Genomic DNA, 26,349 nt, shown 5'->3' on the forward strand with positions numbered 1-26,349 from the left:
ATTTCAGTGCTGAAGATTAATCTGTTTAGAAGTAGAGAGGTTTTAAGAGAATTTCCAGACAAATTCTTTTCTCTGCTAAACAAATGTGAAGGGATATGAATTTCTAGAGGCCAGCTCTGCCATTGATCTTCTGATATTCACACAGCTATCCGGCTATCTATTTGGCATCAGAAAATGGGCCTTTCAAGATTAGAGGATGTAAACAGTCATGCAGGCTTATACTTGTATGGGGAAAGCTTTGGGAATTCATCAGCATGTCTGCAGGGTATAAACAGTCAATAGAGATATGGCCTTTTGGTTTATTGATGGAGATGTGGGACAAGCCTATATTGTGGCCTCCTTACATGTAACACATGGGGGAGGGGTCCTTTAAACCTCCTTGTAGATGCTGCTGCTAAAACCTATGCAAATGGTGATTAAAAGGCAGCTACTGACAGTCAATAGTGTATTGTATGTGCAAATGATAGTGTAGTGATGATTCTTCATTGTTAACACAGGAGATGACAGATGTTCAAGCTGGCCTTAGAAAAGGCTGAGGAACACAAAACATTATTGCTGAGGTATACTGGATAATTAAAAAAGCCAAAGAATACCAAAAAGAAGTCACTATATGCTTCATTGATTATAGAAAGGCCTTAGATTGTGTCAATCATGTCAAGCTGTAGAATGTGCTTAGAAAAATGGGAATGCCAGAACATCTCATTGTCTTCATGCAAAACCTGCATACAGGTCAGGCAGCCACAGTATGGACAGAACATGGCAAAACAGATTGGTTCAGATTAGCAAAGGAATGAGATTAAGCTGTATATTCTCCCCTTATTTATTCAAACTATAGGCTGAATATATATTAAGGAAATGCTGATGACACTACTCTGATAGCTGAAAATGCCAAAGATCTGTAAGCTCTAGTAATAAAAGTTGACAAGTACAGTGAAAAAATGGGACTAAAATTTAATATAAAGAAAACCAAACTAATGACAAAGGAAACCATAACCAGTGTTAGAATTCACAATGAAAATATCAAAGTGATAAATAGCTTCTGGCTTTTAGAATCAACCATCAACAGTAAATGAAGAAGCAGCCATGAAATATGCTGTAGACTAGCACTTGGCAGAGCAGCCATGAAGAGCTTAGAAAACATATTCAGATCCCATGATGTGACCTACAAAGTTCAGAATAGTGCAAGCAATGTATTTCCTGTGACACTCTATGGAAACCAAAATTAGATTTTGAAGCAGCATGATAGGAAGAGCATTAATGCTTTTGAACTTTGATGTTTGAGAATACTCCTGAGAATTCCATGGATAACTAAGAAAATATATAAATGGATCATCAAACCAATCAACTCAGAGTTATCACTCAAGGCACAAATGATCACGCTCCAATGTTCATACTTTGAACACATTATGGAAAGACTGAGCTCTCTGGAGAAGTCTCAAAGCTTTCTCAAGTTTCTTTCAAGAACTGAGAGTGTTATAGAAATATTTGAACATATGTCAAGGATTATATATGGTTTTATGGAAGTTTCGGACATTTTTGTAATAAACTCAAACTAAGTCCTCCATTTTCATCCTAAAAATGCCAGCTTCTTCCCTTTTATCATATTTTTCAGTCTCACAAATATGGAAATAAATTTAAGAACATCAATAATTGTAATTGATTATAATTATAATCAATAATTATAATTCTCAACAAAGACTTGAGTATTGCTCAGCATTTTATGTAGACAGAGATTATTTGTTGCATAACTGGACATGTGCATGCACACACACATACTTACTGCATCTAGATAACATTCAACTCCAGTAAGGCCAACTAGATTTAGTGAGTGTCCAGCATAGGGTCAGTCGTCTGTCTGTCTGTCTGTCTGTCTGTCTGTCTGTCTATCTATCTATCTATCTATCTATCTATCTATCTATCTATCTATCTATCTATCTATCTATCTATTATCTATCTTTTTTTCCCTAGAAGTTGTGAGTATTCTCAGTACTTCCTGAAGTAAACTTATATAATCTTTGCATAGATAATCAAGCACCATATTGGGCATACTTTCATTGCTCTGCTTTTCTAATTCAAGAAAAGTTAGAAAATGTTCAGTGGGGAAACCATCTTTGAAAGATACATATACAATAACGGTTAATTGATCTACATGTGAAAGATTTGGTATACAATCAACAAACAAGTACCTAGCTTTTCTCAAGTCTTCCAAAACTGATTCTTGTACTTCATTTTAGCCACAACCTGTTTCATACTGTTTTAGGCAAGTATGAAGGGTTTCCACATCTATTGCTTTCATAAACAATTATGTTAGTATTGACGCTCTGAATAAACTTTTTGTATCAAGAATTAAATTTCTTTTTCAGTCAAGACATCCTGGATTAAATCTTTATTTTATTTTGCTGAGATTTCAGGCTCAGTGTATGTGTAAAAGTCACATTTATATCTGTATAATCTATGGTATAATAGATGTGGAAGTCTGTGGTTGCTGTGAACCTGACTTACTGTTTTGAGTATCAGGACTCTTCCTTTCCCCTGCAGTGAAATATCAACTTTGGTAATATTTTCATTTGCCTATCACAATGCTGTTTCTTTTTTCTCTGCTGGCAATGACTTTCAAAAGGTCTTCATTTCTAAAGGCCTTCTGAAAATTAAACAAAATCAGTGTGGTAACCTGATAATATACACAGCAGGGACGTACCTATGAATGAACCATGGCGCAAGAGAATATATGAACTTGGGACCACGAGCCCCATTTGTCTAATTTACTGAGAAATAGCTTGCTTTATGCACTCCCCTCCTACCTCCCTGGCTCAGGGGTAAGCAAGCTGAGTGTAGAGAGTGTGATATTATTTGCATAGGACTCAAGTGAGAGAAATGCCAAGAGCACTCCCCTCTGTTCTTTTGCAGCAAAGACTCTAAAGTGGGGGAAGGGAGGCAAGGGACCAAGAGGGAACATCTCTACTTCTTCCCCAGGGCCCATTTTAACCTTGCTATCTTCCTGAATTCAGTGCTGTACTTACATATGGAGGGATGGTAATTGTGTTGTTTCATACATACCCTATTGCAGTTCCAGTCACCAGATTGTTCTGGCTTTTCTGTTGATTTAACCAGCTGACTGTTACAGCTTCTGTATCCTGGCCCTTCTTCTACTTCCTTTTGTATACCAGAAGGTTTTCTCCCTAAATAAACCATTATCTCTTAAAGCAATCCTATTTAAAATTTATTTTGGATCTATTTCAGTAGACCTGCACCCACCATGCAGTTGGATGAAGACTTCTGAAGTCCTTTCCAACTCTGTAATTTTGTGATATCACAAAATAAAGCATACACCTCGGTGCTTTTTTTCCTTTATTTTTTTTCAACCAATTATGTAAAACTGGAATTCAGAGGCATTTCATTACATGAGACCCAAAGCTGTAACTTCCTTAGCTTGTAGCCTATATTGCACAGATGTCATTTAATGCAAGATTTTACAATCAGTTGTCAAAATCTCTCATTCAGAAGGTAGGGCAAATAAAGGGGAACAGAGAGACATTTAAGGGCCATTCTGTCACATTTATGGTCTGAGTCATAAAATAGCAATAAAAATAACAGGGACTAACCAACATCCAAGATAATAGAAAATCAATAACTAAAATAAAAGAAGTAATGCAATTTGCCAAATCAAATATGAATAATGCACAGTAATGTCCAGAGACAATTCAATGGGTCAAGAACCAGAGAGGTCCAAGTGCACAGGTTTTATATCACAGCAAAAGCAAGGGCTGGACAACAAAATGGAAGCAACATTGTTCACAATATTTGAAATATTCAGTGCTGAAGAACTCAGGGTAGAGACTTGAGTTGTGATCTCTTCCTGACCCAGGTGTTAGCAATTACAGTGCCACAGAATATAGTTTTGGAAAGCTTGTTTTGAGAGGGCACTGGGGTTCATGCTTGTAGATTCAAATACCTCTTTGTTTAGGACTTGGGTGGGGCTATACAAGTTCATCTTTGGTTGCTCTATTTTTCTATAGTATGGCTTACCTAGCCTTCAGGCAACTGTAGGCCTGCAGTTCTAGCTTGAATCTGTGGTTCCTCCTTTTCCTCCTGTCAGGAATGCTCAGAGGAAAGCATTACATAGCCTCCCATCCATAGGCATGTTTTCTTTTACGTCAAGTGTTCATGGTTTTTGCTTTTCACCTTTCAAGTCACTTAAGAAATCCCAGAACCACTCCTATACACCTCAGTCATGAAAAAGGTATTATTAAAAATCAGAAACAAATTCAATTCAGCTAAGAAACTGAGCCTGTCCAAGTTTTAAGTTCTTTGGGAATGACCGTTCTTTCTGTTTACCACTTTCGAAAGCATATTTGGTAGGGAAAGAGAGAAGGCCTACCCAATGACTGCTCTCAGATTCTTATATGCCATATCAAGGGAGGTCAGACTAACTCTGTAGGCATTTCCTTCAGTTGATGCTGACACAAAAAGCATTCTCTTTAAGGCAAGTTGAATTAAATTGAATACATTCCATTTTTTCTGATGGGTGTTTTCTAGGTAGAGTGGAAAGGGATCTTTTTGTCTTTAAAGAATGAGAGCAAAGGAACTCCTGCATTCCAGAATCTGAAAAATTGTTCCGAAGGTCTGGGGACCCTCTAGAAGAAAAGGATGAATTTACAAAAATTAGATGCCTTACCTGGCATGAGCATAAATGTTTTTTGATAATGCCAAAACAATACTGGATGTGGCATATTGATTTAAGAAATCAGAGAACTTGTCTCCCTTGCTGAAATCAATGTTACTTATAGATGGATCACACCATTAGTTGCTAATATTTAATTAAATTTAACATTTAATGTTCCATAATAGGTTTTTTTTCCTTAGTTCTGTACCTTAAAAAGAAGCATTATTTGTTGAAAGGGTTTTTTCCTAAGGAAATTTTACTATCTGTATAAATATTACATGACAAACATTTAGGTAATTTAAAGCTACATGGGTTGAAACACAACATTCTATTGTATTTTTATTGGGTTTTATTAGGTGTAAACTCAATATTTCATAAATTTGTGGTAGATATAGGAAATACCAAGTCAGTGATTCAGGCGGAAATAGTAGAAGCCATTCTCAAGTATGATTAAAGCATTTTTAACACAGTTTAGTTATATTTACAAGCAACTATTTTGATGTCCAAATAGGTATGCTTAGCCCTTTGCAAGCTAGATGCCCTCCAACACATTTCCATTCTGCTCCACCCAGAAGACAAATACCAGAAGGATCTCTTTCATCAGAGTGAATGTTCAACCAAATGTCAAATGCAATCTGTACAATCTGTACAATCCAATCTTGGGGTCATATGTAGATGGGAAAAAGGCCAATTCCATGGCTAAAGCTTATTATGAAAGAGATTGAAAAACTGCTATACAAATGTATGAGGTGTCTACATCTGGAGTCCTGTGCACAGTTCTGATTGCCAAACTTGAAAATAGATAAAATAGAACTGGCAGAACTGAAGGAGAGGGCAACGCAAAACATGTGGGGCCTTTAACATCTTCCCTATGAGAGAAGGGTAAATGGTTAGCACTTTTTAGCTTGGAAAAAAGACAACTGAGTGGGCACATGGCTGAAGTGTCTAAAAGCATGGGTGGCATGGAGAAAATGAACAGGGAGATTTTTTTTTCTTTCTCTGTCTCTGAACGGGATAGCCTTCCTCCAAACACCAGTTGTAGGGGAACAACAGTGGGAGAGGATATGTCTCCATCTTTTGCCCCCAAAGCTTCTGATGAGAAACAAAATGCTGGACTAAGATGTGCCTGGTCTGAATCAGAATGGCTGCTCTTCTATTCTTATGTAACTAAAAGAGAAGGATTTACTCTGGAGCATCAGTACAGAGCCGCAGGAAGGGCCAACCTGCAGTCTGTGAGTTGCATGCAGTCACCCAATGTCTGATTTGTGCTCCCAAGCCCCCTGAAGTGCGTGTGTGTGTTTTGTTTTTTTAGCATTTCTGATAGGTTGGCAGTGGCAGATAAGGAGCAAAAATAGGCATTGTAGAAGCTTATTTCACTCTTAAAAATCCCAAGCTCCTTTTTAAAAAAGGCACTTTTAACATTTTAGTTTTAATGCGTTTCTGTAAAGATTTCTATCTCATTCTTGTGATGCATATGCATTATTTTCCTTTTTTAGGTTAATTTTTAAAAGGTGAAATCCATTTTGCCTCTTAAAAGCAAAGAGGTCCTCAAAAATACCACATACACCCCCCCCCCCCGCAAAGATACACTAAAAAGAGAACAGCAACTTGATTCTTCATTAAGTCAGGCTGTTTTTAAAAATCCCTGTAATTCTTAAAAGAAATAGTATATATTTTTTCAGGCTTGCCCAGAAACAAGAAAAGTCAATAATGCATAGCAAGGATGCTCTGTGCTCAGGTAGTCTTGAACACTTTCAAGTAATTTTTGAGTAGCCTTAATATTTAACTAAATTTCTTCTTTGGTGTCATATAACATATTGGCATCCACTTTTCTTCTTAGCTGACAATCACTACAGGTATACTTGTACTGTAATTTCTTGAGGATGACCTACACCCTACCACTATGATCAAATAGCTTTCGGTTCTTAGCTGATATCATGACTTAAATATCATTACAGCCACATCCATCTCTCTGTTCTGTGGCAGACATAAAACAATAGAGAGAGGCTTCTTAGATACAGACATACTATTCAGAGGAAATCAATATGTCCATTCTGGAATCTTCTCACCTCTTTCTTATTATCTCAGTGATAATTGGCATTCAGAGAAGGTTTTAATGGAGAATTTCCTATTCACCAGAAATTCTGAGGCGACGTTAGAAAAACCAAGACATCTATAAATATTCAAATTATGCAAATAATGTTGGGAAACCATGATTTTCTTCTCATTAGTTTGCATTTGACTGTTTTTTCCCCTATGTTTAGCACCATGCTTTCAGAAAAGGATCATCAGCGCACCCACCCACAGAGGTAAAGTGAGCCTATAAAGGCATAATGCGCTTCATATGATTTAGGTTTATAACCAACTGTATAAATTGTGCATTATTAAACTAGATTGTTGATTACATTTGCTAGGCCTCTGGGTTTATTTCTGAGCTCCATAAAGTTGTTACATGCTGAAATTGTGCCGCAGCAGTTGTGTGTTAAGTAGGCTCAGCCTAAATATGTCATTATCCTACTGTCAGACCATTTTTTTAAAAAGGGAGGACTAAAAAAACCCCCATACAGAGTAAAAAATCAGTTAACAAAATAGGGCTGTTTCTGTATAACCCCAGAATACTGTGGAAACTTCCTTAGATAGTATGTAAGTTATAGACAGATATACCGTAATAGCTCCATTTTGTTTTAAAGATTTCTGAACAGAGTGAAATCTGGATCTAATGCCCTATGCAAAATAATTACAACATATTTGAAGGAACAGAGCTTTGATTATGTTGTGTCTATCGGCATCAGAGGCTTTACATTTTCAAACTCCTCAGGGACGGAGGAGGGGCTGCAGTGAAGGCAGACAGGCCCAAAGATCACACAACCTCCCCACTCCCTGGAAGGCATGGGGGGAGGGCCTCAGAGACCTTCAAAAATTGCAGCCAAGTTGTAGTTTTCATACAACAGAAGTACATGACTGGAGAGTGATCCTATTAACCGTATCTCTAATCTGAAATAAAAATCAATGTAAATGAAATCAAATTTAATTTTTGTCCTGGTTCCACCCATTACTGTAGTCGTGTGGGGCCCAGCATCCCACATAGAACCAAGTGCAGCCCAAAAGTAAGATGCACCGTTCTGCGTAAGTCATGACTGGCTTACTCATGATTTGTGGAATAAACCACAAGAAGCCTTGTTGCAGCTAAACCAGAACTCATGGCTCATACAAAAACTAACATGTGCTTAGGGTAATCGGTGGACCCAGTCTTAAATTCAAGATGATGTATATCTGCAAAGAATATCACAGAAGGAAACTAACTACATATTGTTGGATCTCAAGCCAATGTTTACTGAGTTAACAAGGGACAGGCCAGGGAACTTGCAGGCAAACATCAACAAGTAGGAGGAAGTGATTAAGGAAGCATTTGCTTGCTGAAGAGCTGGGTGAAGGATTAATTAAGATTGCAACTAGTTAAGTACTTTTACTGCCAAAGTACTTCTTAAGCAGCAAAACTCAGTTTACTTTGGTATAGATGTATAGGGTTATGATGTAAATTTATTGATCTGAATGTGTTTTAATTATGTGCAAGTATATTTTAAATGAGAACCAGTTTAATGTAGTACTTAAAGGCTGGAAACCAGAAGACTGTGAGTTCTAGTCTCGCCTTAGGGACAGAGCCAACTGAGTGACTTTGGGCCAGTCACTCTCTCTCAGCCCTAGGAAGAAGGCAAGGGCAAGCCATTTCTGAAAATATTGCCTAGAAAACTACATGGATTTGTCCAGGTAGTCGCCAGGAATCAAGAATGACTCAAAGGACAGATAGATAGACAGACAGACTTAGTTCATTTATTAGCCACTTAGCATGCCATCTATTTGTGGAAAAGCAGGGATACAGATCTGACAAATAAACAATAAAATACTATAGCTGGGAAATAACAAAGAGAAATAACAAACATTTGCCAAGATTTAGCTCCTTATCTTCCCCATCTTATTTTTCTCCTTCTCACTGCAGCCTCATAACAACCTGCCCCCCCAAACTGTATTGCCATCATATCTCACCCATCCATAATCTGCATCTGTAAGCATCTTGTTTATAAGTCGCAATGAAATATAATAATTCTTGACTGAAACTATTATGTGAAGCTCTATATATGAAAAGTCTTTATATATAGTTTGTAGTAACAGGGGTAGTAGTAGTGGTAGTGGTGGTGGTAGTTTTGCTCCTTCTTTTCTTTTTCTATGGTTTTCCATTTTTTTCATTTAATTAGAGGTAAAAATTTGTAAATTTTTTTAAAATTCCAACAGATAAAAGTGTCTGGCTGAACACTTATTTACTTAAAAATATTTATATAGTCACCCATCTTGTGAGACACAACTCTGGGAGGCTAACAACAGAACAGTAATAAAAAACACAACAATAAAATCAGTACAAGGAACAAGAAAAACCAGGCATCCAATCTGGCAACTACATCCAACCACCTTTACAGTCCCTCGGGCTCCAGCCTCATTATCCCAGGGCCTGGGGGAAAGCAAACTCTTAACTACCTTCTGGAAGGTTAAGGGGGTGGGGGCCTACTGGATCTCAACAGGAAGGGCATTCCACAGGGTAGGAGCCAAAATTAATTACAAACTCATAAACATTCCTCCCCACGGAAATCTTTAGTAAAAGGTGAAAGATTTATATGATCTGAAGAGAAACTAGAGTACTGATTTCCAGAGTATCCAAGTATTACTTACAAAAATGAATTCTGAATAAACAGTTTTTCCTATGCTCAAGATGAGATTCTTATCACGGAAAGGCTTTTTGAACCTTCCATGATCTTATATAAATATTTCTATTTGCCTTTTGTGTTTCATTCATGTTTATCTAAGTAGCATTAATCTATATGTGCCATTCAGATTTATGTATCTTATTAGTACTTTGGCAACATGCCACCCCCTTTGTCCCTGCCCAGACTGCTGAGCAACTCTATACAGGAACTGCGCTCTGCCAGCTGGCTAACAAGAAATCCACCTATCACTGTGACAGACCACAGGCAAAATGAAAGGCATTTGGAGGTAAGGAGCAAATGGGGGGTGAAGGGGGGGTAACTTGCTTTACAGAAACTTTTGATGAAGGATGAAACTGTTTCATAACCATATGGCTGGGTTTCAAATGTGGGTCTTTAGGTTGAAAATAAGATTTTGAAAAGATGGATTGTGGGTTTTCCGGATGAAGGTGGACAGTACATTTTTGTTTGTACTTCTGCCTGTTTGGTTATCACATAGTATTATAACTTTGTCCAGAGAATTGATAGTTTGTACTGTAGATAAGTATAGCTGTATTTCTCAGCATCATTGCTGATATCCCCTCTCCCACTTAATAACTTCTATGCAACGCTGATGGGGAGAATTACAATCCAGTACATTAGGATCTTAAGGAATGGGGAAAGTTTTCTTGCTTGGAATTTTAGCTGTATTTCCGAGCATCAACTCTGGCTCTTCCGCTGTTTGTGATTTCTGTTTCCTTTGTTTTTCTTCTTAGTTTGGTCTTCTCACCTAGTTCTCCCTTGTAGGATTACTTACCTGAATGCAGGAAAAATTAATTTGAATTCATTTCATTTGAAGCATTGCTGATTGATTTATATGTACGCACACACACTGTTTATCAATTAACTTATAACAGATATTATCTGTGTAGTTCATAAGACAAAAACAAGGACAAGGTATAATTACCAAATTTCTATTACAATAAAAATTCAATTAAATGGAGCAGATAAAAACATAATATAAATAACTCCCACATACTTTAGAAAAGAATAAACATACATGAAACAAAGGAATAAAATTTATGGAGCTAAATTAGTATTCCAATTCCACATAGATTAAAAATCCTAGGGATTTTTTTTTTTTAAGTCTTTGCCAAGTATTTGGAAGATGGGGGGAAGCCAGATGGTAGATCTTTCTGAGAAGAGATTCATATCTAAATGAATGGGTGGGCTGGAAGAATTGTGAAAAGACTGTTTTATGCATGACCACCTTCCATAATTGCCTCCAGAAGGGGAACTTGGAAAAAGACTTTGGATAATATCAAAGACAGAAGAAAGCAAATGCATATAGGAAGAAGTCATCCTTTATTTAAAGTCCCAAGTCATAAAAGACATTGAAATCAGAATGAGCCTTTTGAATTGGGATCGAAGAAGCATTTACACCATTAAAAAAATGCAAAACTGGATGACTTTGTCAGCAAAATGTTACACTAACTGATCACAATGGCTGGGGAAGAGCTCTTGATGTTGATCTTTCCTGATCAACCCAAGAGCTGACCACCCAAAACACAGCTGATCAGATTCACTTATTGTCTTTCTGCACCAACTCTCTAGGTGCTGCTTCTGGTGCTTCATTTTCTGAAGGTTCTTCATGAACCAAGCAACCATTCAGGATTAGCCAATAGAGAAAGGTTGCTCATCACAAGATTCTCTAACATCTTAATTATACTTTATTAGACATACAGCATAGAATTGCTGGAATAGGTGGCATACAAATCAATCATGATGCTCATTCCAAACTTTCCACTTGCTTCCCAGAGCCTTTGCTTGTCTCTTCTTCTCCTAACTCTATCACATTCCATGGCCTTCTAAATGTTTTATGGCTGAGTTGACAGGGTTTATTGTTTCCTAAGTCCCTGGGAAGGGAATTAGGGAGGGAGATGCTTGTCTTAATCAGTGCCATTTTTTCTCCTACAAATGCCTCTGCTCCAATTGGCTACTCTGCACATGGCAGAAATACTCTTCCCCTGAAGTCAGTGGTGCTGCCCTCCATGGCCATTTTAACCTGAGTTGCTGGACCAGTGAAATGCTGGACCAGTGAAATGCTGGAAAATTTTTAAAAATTTTTTATCAGGTTCATTGGCAGACTGTTGAAAGGCTGGGCTTCTCCTTCTCCTTCTCCTTCTCCTTCTCCTTCTCCTTCTCCTTCTCCTTCTCCTTCTCCTTCTCCTTCTCCTTCTCCTCCCAAATTCATTGATAGTGAAATGGTAGACCTTTTTTGTTTTCAACAGGTGAAATTGTCAAGGAATCTGCAAATTTCCTCTCATAGCCTAAGGGATGGAAATAATAGTACAATTGTTATTTTTCTCTCTCTTTTTAATAAATTCACTAATAAAACAGTGGCACTTCTTTCTTTCTAACCAGATGAAATTGACAAATGTTCTGCAAGCTTCTCATTCTAGCCCAAGTGATAGGAATAATGGTCAAAGTGTGTTTTCTTCTTCTTCTTCTTCTTCTTCTTCTTCTTCTTCTTCTTCTTCTTCTTCTTCTTCTTCTTCTTCTTCTTCTTCTTCTTCTTCTTCTTCCTCTTCCTCTTCCTCTTCCTCTTCCTCTTCCTCTTCTTCTTCCTCTTCTTTTTTCTGGTCTACTGGTGGATGTATCCGCCAGGAAGACATCATCTATGAGGGAGAGTTAGGGAGTACTTACATAAAATGTCAAACTATATGTCTTCAAAAAACTATGAAAAAGAAAGCAATTGGTGCTTGTTTTACAGGGATGGGTGAGAGAGTTAAAGAAGCAAGGGAATTCATCAGTTGGAGGTCATCACCATGGCAAAATGGAAAAAGGGCTTTCTTAATCTGGTTTCATTTGCAGCCAATGTACAAATTAAATTTTTACTCAGCAAAACCTTTTTTAAAAACCACACAGCATTTTTGGTTTTGTTCTACATTAGCAATATGCTTATTTCTTTCATGGAGTTTTATGCCCTAAATCTTTTATGCACTGAATCTTCCAATGTATTTCTTTAAGTGATAAAAATCACCATGAATTAGAAGCCAGCCTTATGAATGAATAACAAATGTAGTTTTGAGAAAACATCTATAGAAAGTTTTTGCTGCATAACTGTTCTCCTTCAAAAATGGGTTTTAGGAGATAGAATGATTCCATTTTAGTCTTTCTGTGATTTCCATTTATTATTTTTTCCCAGTCTAAAAAACCTTGTTATGAAGGTAAAGATCCCTGTGCCTTTTGATTAGTAGCAGTAGATGCTGTCTATCCAGCAGCACCCTGATTCAGAAACTGCTAAAAAATACTTTCTTAAAATATATTCCAGAATTTGCAGGACTAATTAGCTATATCCGCAGCAGCATCTGTCAAATCTCTTCATCACTTAAGAATGGCCTTAAACATATTGCTCTACAAAACTGTTCTAGGTGACAGATAGGAGTGCTTTTAGGTTCTGAGATAGATGGAAAAAGCAGAAATCAGTGCACAGATAAATGCAGCCCCAAGCTGTCCCTTTTGACATTTTTGAATTTTTACTCTATTGTGGCTGCAATTATGTGCAGTATAATTTGTAATACTATTAAAATAACAACCACATTCCTGAATACAGCAGCAGAAGTAGACATATGGACGCACTCATATACAGCCATTTTTAACAGTTAAATTTGAATTTTGGAATTTTAAAATAATTCAAGTATGTAGTGACTATCACAAAATTAGCATTCCCATTATTCTGTAAAAAATAAAAGAAACTGATATTTGTGGCAAAATCTTAAGTAGTAAGATTCATGCAGTCGCTAGGATATTGTACATAGAGAAAACTTTACATGTTAGAAGGTTATCATGTTGTGTATGCCCTTTATTCCTTTTATTATTTGAGTAAATAAGATTTTTGAATGACTGTTCATTTACAGTTATAACTTCCTATTTCTGTCCCAAACCTTCTTAAAGATTTTCTTCTGGAGTTATCTTCAGTTAAAAGCTGGAATATCATAAAATGAAAAAGCCAGAAAATTTAAAAGACATGTTCCAAAAAGAAAGCCTAGTCAGTTTGTGGTGAAAAAAAGCAATGGTAAAGAGTCTTGCATGTGTGTGTACTGAGAGGGAGTGTATTCTTCTAAGTAAACCTTAACTTTACAGAGGATAAGTTTGATGGTGATAAAAGATAACAATATATTCCTTTTCCTGTGTGAATTGAATGCTCATCATAAAAGAAAAGTTAATCGTCTTGAATGATTAACTGCAGACAGCAACACATGTGGTTTTAATGTTGAACTGATTTTTTTTGGTGGATGTTTTAATATATGTATATTATAGGCAATCTAGAGTTGTAGTAAGCAGCACACAAATATTTGCAATCAATTAATTAATAACATTTAGTAATAAATGATATCAGTGTTTTCTGAAGTCTTAATTTTAAACTCTATAATTGAAAAATTGTAACTTTCAAATCAGCCCCAGAATGCTTACACTAGTTTTAAATCTTATTATTTTAATGTAACTGTCTCCTTTGATTCATTATCTATATCTGGATTCTAATCTGGTCCAAGCGGTAGCATTTTGGAGCTGGGGATTTCCAGCTTATATTTTAGGCAGCCAAGGAATACAGAAGGCAGTGACAGAATGATGTTACTGGAGGGGAATGTGATTGAACTCTCTGGACTTTTTTTTTTTTTGGTGGGTATGGGAAGGTTATTTTCAATATCAATAAATGTGTTAAGCCCATTGAAGGTTTAATGCATTTCCATTTATTTTTCACCTAAAATTTACAGGAAACCCCACCAGTGTAATTCTACAGTACAGTTTACTACCAAGTTTTGGTGCTGCATTTTTGGGGAAGCTGAGATCTCTTCTATGCCTTCCACTCAATAGCTTTGTGATTTATGTTGGGGTAAGGAGGTGAATGAATTACATTTCTCAGGAGTCTTCAAAGACAGTTTGTAGTGTATATATGTCCTAAGAGCTATGCTAGATTATCAGAAAATGAAGGCTGTATCTTGGTTCTTTTCTAGGTATTTTCAACAATGTTCATATCTCCCTCTTTGGCTGGCAGGACTTACCCTGATAGGATCCTTTTACCACTATTCTACAAAGGACACCAAGTAAGTGCATTTTCTAAAGCAAATACAATAGAAAGGACATCTGCCTTTAAAGAATACCAATGCTACTGAATTGCAATGATAAGAAAGTTCTAGGTTCACTTGGCCCATTAAGCCCCCCTGCCCCTTTTCACACTGGATTGCAGGTATACGTATGTATGTGTGTAATTAAAAAAAACCCTAATATTACAATTCTTGATAATTAAAAACATCTATATCCTGAGGGTATTAGTACACTACATATACTTTCTAGTTGGTGAGATGTGAGTAACAATATGTTGCTTGCAAAATTAGAGATCCTACCTTGCATAGAAAGTATAAGCATGTTTGGATAAATTGAACTTTTGTTGTGCTTGTGGCATTCTGGCCAAAATATACCCAAACTGTTAGCAAGGAATGTTGCATAAGGCATTAAATGTAACTAAGGTTAGTATTCTGCCTTATAATAGTACCTTATCTATTTGAACAAAGGCACTATGCGATAGCCTTGATCGGTCAAAGCCGTGATAGACAGCAGAGGCCCAGTAAGTATGGGCTTATCCGGTGATGACCATGGCATGGAAGATTGCAACGTGAAATGTAAGAGTACTCCTCTAACATGAATTAATAAATTAAATGAAAGAAAAACAGATCTGTTGTGTGAGTATAAAACTAAGAAGATATATATATATATATGAATGAAGCTGGTCTTGTATAGTAGAATTGGTGAATATATACAGAAAGTAAAGGTCTACATTTAATTATGAATGAAAGGTTAAAATGTGTGCCAGAAAGTGTGAGTTGGTATCACTTAGGTTACTTTCTGGGTGCATGCAAACAGAAATCCATGAGTTGATGATTATTGTATGTTACACTCCAGTGTATAGTAAAAATGGAAAGACATGAGTTTTGGAGAAAACCGTGCAATGTTCTGGATGAATATAATCTGGGGGAAAATATTCAGCTAGGTAAAATGAACAGATGAATAAAACCAGAGAATATAGAAAAAAATGATTAGTCATTTGTAGATGCAAGAATGAATGAGAATGGTGACTGGCGAATACCAGCTTAGAAAAAGATTGATTTGTTTTAAATATGTGATTTAGGCATAAGTCTATTCATACGACACATAGGAAAATAATGAATATAAATATACAGTAAATGTATAATTGATTTGATTGTTTATAATGAAACCTTGAGAAAAATCTATGAATGACAGGTTCATATAAAAGGTTCTGAATGTGGGACAGACCAAATTTGTCAAAGTCAAGAATGGATCTTGGGAAAAATGGAACACAACTAAAGGAAAAAAGTGGAAGAAAAAAGAATTAAAGTAGAATGCCTACAGAAAGAGAAAGCATGAGTCCTATATGTATGACTATTAGGACAGATTAGTCTTTCAACACAATAAAAGGAAAGTGGGTAGAAGGAAAGATGGAAACTGCTTGGAACAGAATGAAAAGAATTCTGTTAAAGAGTGCCCAAGATGTTTATTTATACTAATGGGAAGTACAAAAACAACAACCTCTTGATGGAGAGCAATGTAATAAAGTAAATGTGGCTGCAGATGAAAAAAAATGCATATAATAATTGCTGCAAAAAATGATGAAAAAAAGATATTGTATAATGTTTATAAAGAGAAAAGGATAGTTGCAAAAAACAGAGTCAGAGAGCACAAGATTAAAAGAGACCGAGAAAAAGCAGGGAAATGTTGATCTAAATAATCGCTTGTGTTGAAAGTGAGTGAAGAGGGCTAAAGAAGGAGTGGAATGGAATTGGAAATAAAACTGATAAAATTATTTGGGATGAAACTGAATTAGGGGATGCTGGAAGGAATATTTTAGAGATTTGTAAGTTAATAACAGTGATATACCAAAGTCTAGAAATGAAACCTATACTATAAATATTAGTGTCCAAGACAAAATTGAGGGAAAGGAAATAATAAAATCTGGGAGGATGTTGAAAAATTGTACGGGTACAAATATAGATGATGTAACTGTTGAAAATATGGATGTGGTTGCTCATGGATTGGCTGAGTGACTTGTTTAATGTGTGTGTGAAAACTGTACTTGTGCCTGACCACTGGAGGATATGGATCTGAAAATTAATGTATCAAAAACAAAGGCAGTCGTGTATGATAGGTAAAATGGGGTGAATGATTGCAATAAATGGTGAAAAACTAGAGCAAGTAGATGAATTTGTATATTTTGATAGAATGTTTACTGAAGATAGGAAAATAAATGGAGAAACTTTAAGGCCCACAAATGCTGGTAGAAAAGTAGTAGGAATCATGTCCATCAGGAGGAGTGAATGTTTATCAAAAGAAGCAAAATGTCTAAAAGTGTGCTTCTTCCCACTTTGTCATATGGAAGTGATTGTTGAGTATATCAGCAGAAACAAAAAAAAAGAAAGCTGAATGCAAAGGGAATGGAGTACAGTGGTACCTCGGGTCACGAATGCTTCTGTTCACGACCAATTCGGCTCACGAACAGCACCATTCGCGAAATTTTGCTTCCATTCGCGAACTCCGCATCAGGTGAGGAACAGGATCCGCGGCCATTTTCCCTGCTATGACACGTGGTCATGGCTTCCTGTAGGGAGGGGGATTCTCCCTCCAAGCAATAACCGCCTCCCCACCCACCTTCCTGTCCTCCACGCCTCAAGCAAGGTTAGCATTCTCTCTCTTCATAGTGTACTGTACTGTACTTTGTGTCATATTTTTGTGGTTTAAAAAAAAAAATACATATGGTTCAGAACGGATTAACCGTATTTACATTGAACCTTATGGGAAAATTTGATTCGGGTCGCGACCACTGTGGTACCTCGGTTCACGAACTTAATTCGTTCCGCAACTCGGGTCGCGACCCAAATTGTTCGCGACCCGAATCAAATTTTCCCATAAGGTTCAATGTAAATACGGTTAATCCGTTCTGAACCATATGTATTTTTTTTAAACCACAAAAATATGAAACAAAATACAGTACGAAGAGAGAGAACGCTAACCTTGCTTGACGCGACTTCTGGCGTGGAGGACAGGAAGGCAGGTGGGGAGGCGGTTACTGCTTAGAGGGAGAGTCCCTCTCCCTACAGGAAGCCACAACCACATGTCACGGGAGAGAAAATGGCCGCGGATCCTGTTTGTCACCCGATCCGGTGTTCGCGAATGGAAGCAAAATTTTGCGAACGGAGCTGTTCGTGACCCGAATTGGTCATGAACAGAAGCGTTCGTGACCCGAGGTACCACTGTACTTAAGAAGTGTGTGTAGTAAAACCAAAAGAAACCAGGTTAAGAATGACTGGGTGCTGAATGTGGATAAATAGCATGAATGACCACAATGAAAGAAATACACTGAGGTGGTTTGGTCACATAGAATGAAGGTTGAACAACAAAACAATGCATGAAAAAAAAGTGAATTGGTTGAGAGGAAGGGAAAGTCTAAGCAAGTCATGCTGGGATAGAATTAATCCTCAAAAGGAATGAGAAATTTAAAGAATAAAAAGAAAAGCATTAATCTGTATATCTCATGTCTTTAATGACTTTGGTTTTCTATTTCTTACTCTTTTTCTGCACTCTGCATAATGCTACCCCAAAATAGAATAGCATGATGAGTGTGTATGTTTTATATGATGAAAATATCTCATGTCAGAATAATCTGTTTGTCCAAAATGATCTATAAATAACACAAAGAAGCAATAATGAATGTTGAATTAATCAAATCTAAATGAAACATAATACTCCCCAAAAGATAATGAATAGTGATAAACAAGTAAAGGTAATTTGTTATAATGCAAAAAAATATAAATTACGGGGGCAGGAGGCTAAAATCCTAAATAAATTCTTAAAAAGTATAGATAATTACTTGCAAAATATGTCTAACATGAAACAGTAGAAATAAGAGAATACTTTTGTAATGGAATATATTAATAGGTATTTTGCATTGTTTTTAGAAAATTATTATGCAAACATTAAAGTCTAGTTACCAAGTTCTAAAAAAAGAATATTTCCAATAGGCAAACCAGGATTTCTGAAAAGATGACTTATAACAGATAGCAGACTTTTGAAGATAATCCCTCCTTTTCATTTACAATATTAATACATTTCAGTGAATTGGCTGAGCAACAGTGGTTATCAGTTAGCATGACTTGCTACAGGTAGGTCTGTGTTTTTTTGCCTCAGAAATCTATGCAACAACTGGAATTCAATTTTCCATTTACTTAACATGTTTGTATCACAGTAGATCTTGGGCTTCTCCAGAATATTACATTAAAGGATAATTAGTCATTTAAAAAAAAACAAAACATTAATGGTTTAGAGTTATGGTAGCACTTACAAATGTCACAGGAATATAAGAAGCTGCCCTATATAGTATGCATTCAGATTGGGTCATCTATTTATATTGTCTCTTTTGATTAGCAGCATCTTTCCATCATTTATAATAAAATACCATTTGGTCACTTGAACTAGAGATGCTGGGTCTCAGCCTTGGATCTTCTGCATGCTAACGCTTGTTATCATTTGGAGGTACAGTGGAACCTCGGGTTACGAACGCCTCTGCTAACGAACTTTTCGGGTTACGACCAGCTCCAGCCGCAAAAATTTACCTCGATTTGCGAACTCTGCCTCGGGATACGAGCAGGATACGCGGCCATTTTCCCTCCCGTCACATGGTCCGCGGCCATTTTTCCACCCCTGACACGTGGTCCGCGGCCATTTTTTCGCCCCTGACACGTGGTCCGCGGCCATTTTCCGCCCCTGACACGTGGTTGTAGGGAGGGGGACTCTCCCTCCAAGCAATAGCCACCTCCCTGTCCTCCACGCCAGAACGGATTAACAGTAATTACATTGAACCTTATGGGAAAATTTCCTTCGGGTTGTGACCAATTCGGGGTGCAACCAGAGTCATGGAACGAATTAAATTCGTAGCCCGAGGTTCCACTGTACTCCACTGTTCCAACTCACTAGTTTTTTTTTACCTCTCCCTGAAATAGTTAACTTCAAACGTTGATAACTTTTGTCTTTGCTGCAGTGAAACCTGAAGCAGCATCAAAAGGAGAACACATTTTCTGATTATGTGTAAAATATTCAAAATATTTTACTAAACATAATCTTCTTGAGTAACTTTCATAAACAAATTCTTGTTCACATTTCTTTCTTTTAATCATATATCGTATTTATCAAGGATAGTATTTCTAATGTTATGCAAGTCTCTCTCTCTCTCTCTCTCTCCCTCCCTCCTTCTCTAGTATATATATGAGGAGAACGTTGGAATCTCTCTGTGTGATTGGTTTTAGATGTTACTAAGTAAGTGCAGTAAGCTTTATTATTCTACCTTGCTTAGAATGGATGATTAAAACTTTATATTTTAATCTGCTCTTGTGAAGGAGGCACATATGCAGGCATGCCTAGGATACAGAGACTGGGCCCCTGCTGATTCCCACATTTCTTCCCACAATCCTGCTGCACCGTGCCCACAACTTCTGGGAAGAGCCAATGTATGCTTTAAGAGGATTTACCAGGGAAAATGTAAGGGGAACCGTCCCTCCATTCAATAGCCTGATTTTGTGGGGAAGCATATGTTAAAGGCTAGCTCCCTTTCCCAGGACAAGCACCACAAGTTCACTAACAAATGTAAAACTTTGTTATATATAGCAAAGTCAGAGACCTAGAGGATAGTTGAACAGAAAAAGTAAAAGGAGAAAGAATGAATAATTGCTTCCTAAAGAGGTAGATTTCAGTCAGCTGCTCCCTCCAGTCCAGGATCTTAGACAAGCACAACCACAGAGTTTTTCACACATCTCAGTCTGCAAAATAAATGCAATCTATACTGCAACTAGTTTAACTGAACCAACCTTCTATCCACATTACCAGCTCCACCTCTGTTGCTGCTGGCTGCAGCTTTGCTGTTACTTGGCTTTCAGCCAGACTCAAAGAAGGGAGAAATAAAATGCCAAACGCAGAGGCAAAATGGAGACTGCTCTCCCCTCTTTTAAAAGCCCACACGAGAAGGGAAATCTATTCTCCTTATTAGCTCTCTGGGGTTTGGGTTTTCCCTTTCTTTAGTTTTATCCACCCATTATGTGGATTGACAGATCAGCTACTTTAATTCTTTCAGTTTATGAACATCTTGAAATGGATGTTTCTCACATTCACTAAAGCTTTAAATAATCTATTCATATTTTGCACAAAAAATCACATCTGACTTTTTATTGTTAAAGCACAAAAAAGGTATGTTGACCACATTATATAGTTTAGGGCCTATAAATGCCATAGACAATTCACAAGCTGGCCATTCCAACTTTTGAACATGTGTAAACACATGACACATTGAATATTGGGCATTATCCAGCTTGCATATGTTAGACGTACACTGGAACCATACAATACAGCTGCAGTCCATGGATTTGTGGTACTGTAGACCCAGCCTCACTTTTCATATTGGAAACTACAGAAATTTGTATAGCCTAATCATGATTATGTCAAAATGATGTCACATACCTAAAACATCCATCATGCAAATAATGCAAATTACATGAATAATGAATCAAAATGATGCTAGTACACTGACATTGTGATACATGCAGTGTCACTTGCTCCTGTGGACTCTGCCCATGTTTAACTCTCTGAATTTTAAAATAGCAGTATATAAATTCTTAGGCAAACTGGTTATGCTGTCCAAAGGCACACATAAATCTGATGGCTTATGGATGTTTGATAGAGTTCAGTGGGCTTTACTCCCAAATTAGTAGGTATAATAGCAGCCTAAGAGTAGCATGGAATAATGCTAACGGTGCTGATGCATCACAGAAATAAAAACAGCTCAGCCTAAACGTAGAAGGACAAAGGAAAGAAGAGAAGACCATAGTAGACATAAGCAATGAATTACCAAGTGGGAAGGGTGATTTCTAAATATGTTTCCTCCCTTATATATTGTGTATTTATCTAGGCAGAAGCATCCTTCCAAAATCTGTCAACCCATCACAAATGTCATGTTCCTCAAGACCCACAAAACAGCCAGCAGTACAATCCTCAACATCCTCTACCGCTTCTCAGAGAAACACAGCCTCACTGTGGCCTTACCTTACGGGAATGAGCCCCATCTTGGCTATCCTAGACACTTCCATGCATCATATGTTGAAGAATTCAAAACGCTGGGAAATAAGTTCAACATCATGGCCAACCATCTAAGGTTTAATTGGCAACAGGTAAGAGTACAGAAGTGACTTTGTATAGTTTCCATTGTTCATTCCAGCCTTTGTCTGTTGCAGGTGATGCATTCTGTAGGAGGCACTGTTGCCGTTAATCTGTGTGTCGATGCTTAATTTAGAATTTGTAGGATGGATACCAAAGTATGAGAACACTAAGGGAGATGCCAGGACCATAATAAATCTTGAAAAAGGTTTATAAAGAAATTGTCCCTGAATATACTTACTGTGTCAGAGGGATATGACCCCAAATAGCTGGGTGAGCCCAAATAGCAGGGAAGATTGCCAGAACTTAACTCATGAGGAAGCCAGGTAAAAGGGCAAATATTATAGCCCTTTTTCCCCATTCCCCTGCCCTTTGGAATGCTCACCCCGGTGCTGGGATAATTAGCAAGAAGGGAACTAATGTTTTTTATTTACATTCATTAGAGAGGAAGGAATTACAAGAGAGTAAGCAGGCACACAATGGGGAATACACATCGAAAGGAATGTGCTGCCACTGTCTATTTAAGCAATCTCTCCACTTTGTGAGGAGGGGAGGAAAAAACAGGTCAGGCACAGGACAGGCATAAAGTCCCAGACCATTTTTGTAATCTGACATAACCTCCACCCCCAGGATCGCACAGCCAAATTTCAGCAGCAAAATGCCAATTTTCAGTGACACAATTATTTAATAAAACAATTTAAGATATAAAATTAGATGTATTAAGTCTCTGGGATGATGAACAATCCTATTTCCTATTGTTGTTTTAATAAATTTCTAAAAAAAAATTCAAATATATCCACAACATTTAGTCTCATGGACTCTGGTGGTATCATCTTCCCCACAACCTCCAAAGCCTCCAGAGATCAAAAAAATAAAAAAATAAAAAAATTGCAATGTTAAAAAATGCAGACTATCCAGAAAACATCTATTTCTCCTAATATATCTGAAGGGATACTGTTTGGAAAAGCTGACTCACTTGTCCTTTAAAAATATTACCTTCCTCCACCTGTCTCACCTTCAGCATTGAGCAATACTGTTCTGGCATTTTAAGTACATTTCTGCAGAAAGTTTAGGGGATTGAGACGTGCTCATTCAGCATATGTGATTGCACACAAACTATATTGTGCTTATGGTTAAACAGCACTGATTTCTAAACCTTTTGTTCTGCAAACAGATCAAGTGCATCACATGATTCATGACCCTAACCCTAACCCCAATGTGATTCAACGTCTATGATTCTAATAATGGAGACCCCCTTTTATTTTATTAAGCAAATTTATATAGCTGCCCATCTCACCAAAAGTGACTCTGGGCAGTGTACAACAATCAGATAAAAAACAAATATAAAAACAACATGAAAAGTATAAAAACCACATTAAAAAATATCATAGAAACCAAGATACAAACCATAGGGGAGGGAGAATAAAAATGGCAATGGAGCCATCTAAGCAGGTCTGTGGTTCTCTGGGAGCCCTAGGCCTGATCACGTAACCAGGTCCTGAGGTTGTTACGGAATAGCAAAATGGATGGTGCTAATCTAATCTCAGGAGGAAGGATATTCCATAGAGTGGGTGCCACAACAGAAAAGGCACGTCTCCTGGGACCACCAAATGCAGGTCCCTAGCCGATGGTACTTGCAACAAGCCTTCTCTGTAAATCTGATGGGATGGGCTGATATAATTGGGGAGAGGCAGTCCCTCAGATAGCCCAGTCCCATGCCATGATAAAACTAGTACCTTGAATTGAACCCAGAAGCAAACTGGCAGCCAGTGCAGCTTGCGGAGCAGAGGTGTAACATGTGCTGTTCTCGGAGCACACATAACTGCCCGCACTGCTGCATTCTGTACCAGCTGAAGCTTCCAGATACTCTTCAAGGGCAGCCCCATGTACAGCGCATTGCAATGGTCCAATCTGGAGGTGACTAGGGCATAAGTGACTGTAAGCAAGGCCTGCTGATCCAGGAATGGGTGCAACCGGTGCAGAAGACAAAGCTGTGCAAAGGCCCTCCTAGCCATGCCTGACATCTGCTCATTTTCCTCTTCCCTGCTTGTTTCAAGTCTGCTAAGAATGAAACTGGTCTTCCTCTTAATTTGTTCCCAGTTGTGTAGTTGGAGTGATATTTTAATATTTTCTCCAGTGCTTTGCACTTAATGAAGAATATAGGTAAAATGTTTAGCAGCATATCTACTACTGGCCATTTCTACCAGTAGATGTTTTCAGATGAGCCGCCATTTTTCATTTAATTAAAAGATTGATGCATCAAACTTTAAGCTGGTTCCTCATACTGACTGAAATCAAACATCATAGGTTAGATCTAGCTTCACCCAGAACTATAATGGAAGATATTGTAAACTTTCATTTTTTGTTTCAATTAGCCAATGTTTTAAGTAACTTCCAAACCTTAAGCTATGGTTAATCTAAACCATTACCACAAACTGACATTAAAATAGTTAAATAAAGCACAGATATTTGATTGTCTGATTGGGACAATATAATGTGCTATAATTACTAAAAAATGGAAGTGAACTTTTTAAAGTAAAAAAAGGAGAAGCATGGAAGCCCAAAGGGGGTTAAACTTGTTTCTGCCATTACAGACTATGTTTACTATGGTTTATTATGATGTCCCAATCACTTTATATACCTAATCATGTATATTATCCCTTTACAGCAGTGTTGTCCAAACTTGGCCACTTTAAGATGAGTGGACTTCAACTTCAAAACCCATGCTCGCTGGGGAATTCTGGGAGTTGAAATCCACTCATCTTAAAGTGACCAAGTTTGGACAACACTGCTTTACAGGCTTCCAAAAGCAGGTACCATTTCATATTGCACCAACTTTACTGAAATCTTGTTAAGATCTACAAGTGACAGATCAATTGCCTTTATTTCAGAATGCAGAATTTTTACTGAACATTCAAGAATGTTGATACTTATTTTAATCTCTCTCTCTCTCATTTAATAGGTCAGAAGAATAATGCCAGATAATACATTTTATTTTTCTATCCTGAGGGACCCGACATTACTGCTGGAATCCTCCTATGTCTATTTCAAGACTTTTTCACCAGCATTTAGAAACTCCAAGGATATTAATGAATTTCTGTCATCTCCTTGGTCATACTACAATTTGGCAGAAAAAAATAATATTTATGCTAAGAACAACATGTGGTTTGATTTTGGCTATGACAACAATGCAGAATATGATGAGCGTTATATCCATTTTGTCCTACAGAACATACAGGAGATTTTTCATTTAATACTGATTGCTGATTTTTTTGATGAGTCAATGATCCTTCTGAAGGATATTTTGTGTTGGGATCTGGATGATGTGATTTATTTCAAGCTGAATGCCAGGAGCCAATACAGTATTCAGGCTCTGAATCCAGAGAATAAGGAAAAAGTGAAAGAGTGGTGTGCTTTAGATTGGGAACTTTACAAATATTTCAATAATTCATTTTGGATTAAGATCCAGGAAAGAATGGACCTCAAAACACTGTACAAGGAAGTTGATCTTCTGCAGAAGAGACAAAAGGAACTGATGGAGACGTGCCTCTTGGAAGAAACTGCAATTGAGCACTATCAAATTAAAGATGAGAATATGAAGCCTTTTCAAGCAGGACATGCTAGTATCATGGGTTATAATCTCAGACAAGATTTAGACAATAAAACCCTGAACATCTGTAAAAAGATGATCATGCCAGAGCTCCAATATACAGCCCATCTATACAATTCCCAGTTCCCATTCAAAAAGAAAAAAACAATTGGTAAATGAGTTCCTTTAACAATACCATTTTTCTGTATTAGAACAAACTGAGGAGCAATTTGTAAGAAATTCAAGACTTTGCTTTTTCTTTAGCCAAAATACTCCAGATTAGACTCAATGCCTTTCATAGTCATAACTGAGATGGAAATTACATCATTCATATTAGTAGGAACATAAACATAGAGGTCTAGGTAAGCCATGAATGTGAAGGATATTGTGCTGTGGCACAATCTTAAAGAATGAAAGACTCTACTCCATTACCTTTTCTAATTATTGTAAACCATCATTACTGGCAGTATTTAGAGTTTTAATAAATAAATATTTAATAATATAAAGCATATGTGCATACGTGCTTATCACATTATTTTCTTTTGGGGTAAGTAACATTATACAATACAATCTTAAACTAAGTGGCAGTAGAAATCCTAGATCTTCCCATGTAGTACAGATAATTTCATTTCAAGATTACCAGCTTTCAACATCCTTTTATTGGTTTTAAGAGTCACTGCCTGTAGACACCCACCCTGATAGTTCTAATCTCACAGAAGTCTTAAGGGTCAACAATTATAAAGTTAGAACAGAACTTATAGAATCATTCTGATCACTCTCTAAATCCATTCACCATTTCAGAACTGTGTAAATACAGATTAAAGACAGATCTCTGACCATACATGGGCATAATCCCCTTCCAAACGAAGTGAACTGGATCATATCCACAGTTCTCAAATTTTCATACTATCATAGGATTAGAAGGTGCATCTAAGGCCATTGAGTTATGGAGGAGCAGCAGCCCATTTTAGCAATTGTGTCCAAACCCTTGCTCAATGCATATTAAAACATTTTTGACAAATGATAGTCTAACTTTCGCTTTTACACATCTATTGAAAAAGGTCCCTCCTCCCTTGATACTTGGTAGGACT

General features: G+C 37.1%; 1 protein-coding gene and 1 non-coding gene across 4 annotated transcripts; one reads left to right on the top strand and one right to left on the bottom strand.

Moving 5' to 3' along the window:
* Positions 1 to 9,242: 9,242 nt before the first annotated feature.
* On the bottom strand, positions 9,243 to 9,355 carry LOC112541900 (U5 spliceosomal RNA). The gene has a single exon (XR_003085843.1). It is a non-coding gene; the product is annotated as a U5 spliceosomal RNA (small nuclear RNA).
* A 174-nt stretch (positions 9,356 to 9,529) lies between these two features.
* On the top strand, positions 9,530 to 25,748 carry GAL3ST2 (galactose-3-O-sulfotransferase 2). 3 transcript variants are annotated; one of them, XM_025173270.2, is made up of 5 exons: positions 9,530 to 9,706; positions 14,415 to 14,504; positions 18,585 to 18,632; positions 21,425 to 21,683; positions 24,632 to 25,748. In XM_025173270.2, exons 1-5 carry the CDS (start codon positions 9,690 to 9,692, stop codon positions 25,436 to 25,438), a joined length of 1,221 nt encoding a protein of 406 aa, XP_025029038.2. In that variant the 5' UTR covers positions 9,530 to 9,689; the 3' UTR covers positions 25,439 to 25,748. The 3 variants fall into 3 exon arrangements, with proteins under 3 accessions (XP_025029038.2, XP_015745346.2, XP_087988359.1); XM_015889860.3 differs by lacking the exon at positions 18,585 to 18,632 and having other exon boundaries at positions 9,532 to 9,706; XM_088132233.1 differs by lacking the exons at positions 9,530 to 9,706; positions 14,415 to 14,504; positions 18,585 to 18,632 and adding an exon at positions 18,898 to 19,782.
* Positions 25,749 to 26,349: the final 601 nt, after the last annotated feature.

This window comes from Python bivittatus, unplaced genomic scaffold (genome assembly GCF_059951505.1).
Source record: "Python bivittatus isolate LINGU-HERP-01145 unplaced genomic scaffold, Pbiv_v1 ctg000980_np1212, whole genome shotgun sequence".
NCBI lineage: Eukaryota > Metazoa > Chordata > Lepidosauria > Squamata > Pythonidae > Python > Python bivittatus.

What these genes read in the sequence shown, in the direction of transcription:
- GAL3ST2 (XM_025173270.2), top strand. An exon ending in TATTCTACAAAGGACACCAA is followed by an intron (nt 14,505 to 18,584) that starts GTAAGTGCATTT and finishes AATACATTTCAG; the next exon opens with TGAATTGGCTGAGCAACAGT. An exon ending in GTTAGCATGACTTGCTACAG is followed by an intron (nt 18,633 to 21,424) that starts GTAGGTCTGTGT and finishes GTATTTATCTAG; the next exon opens with GCAGAAGCATCCTTCCAAAA.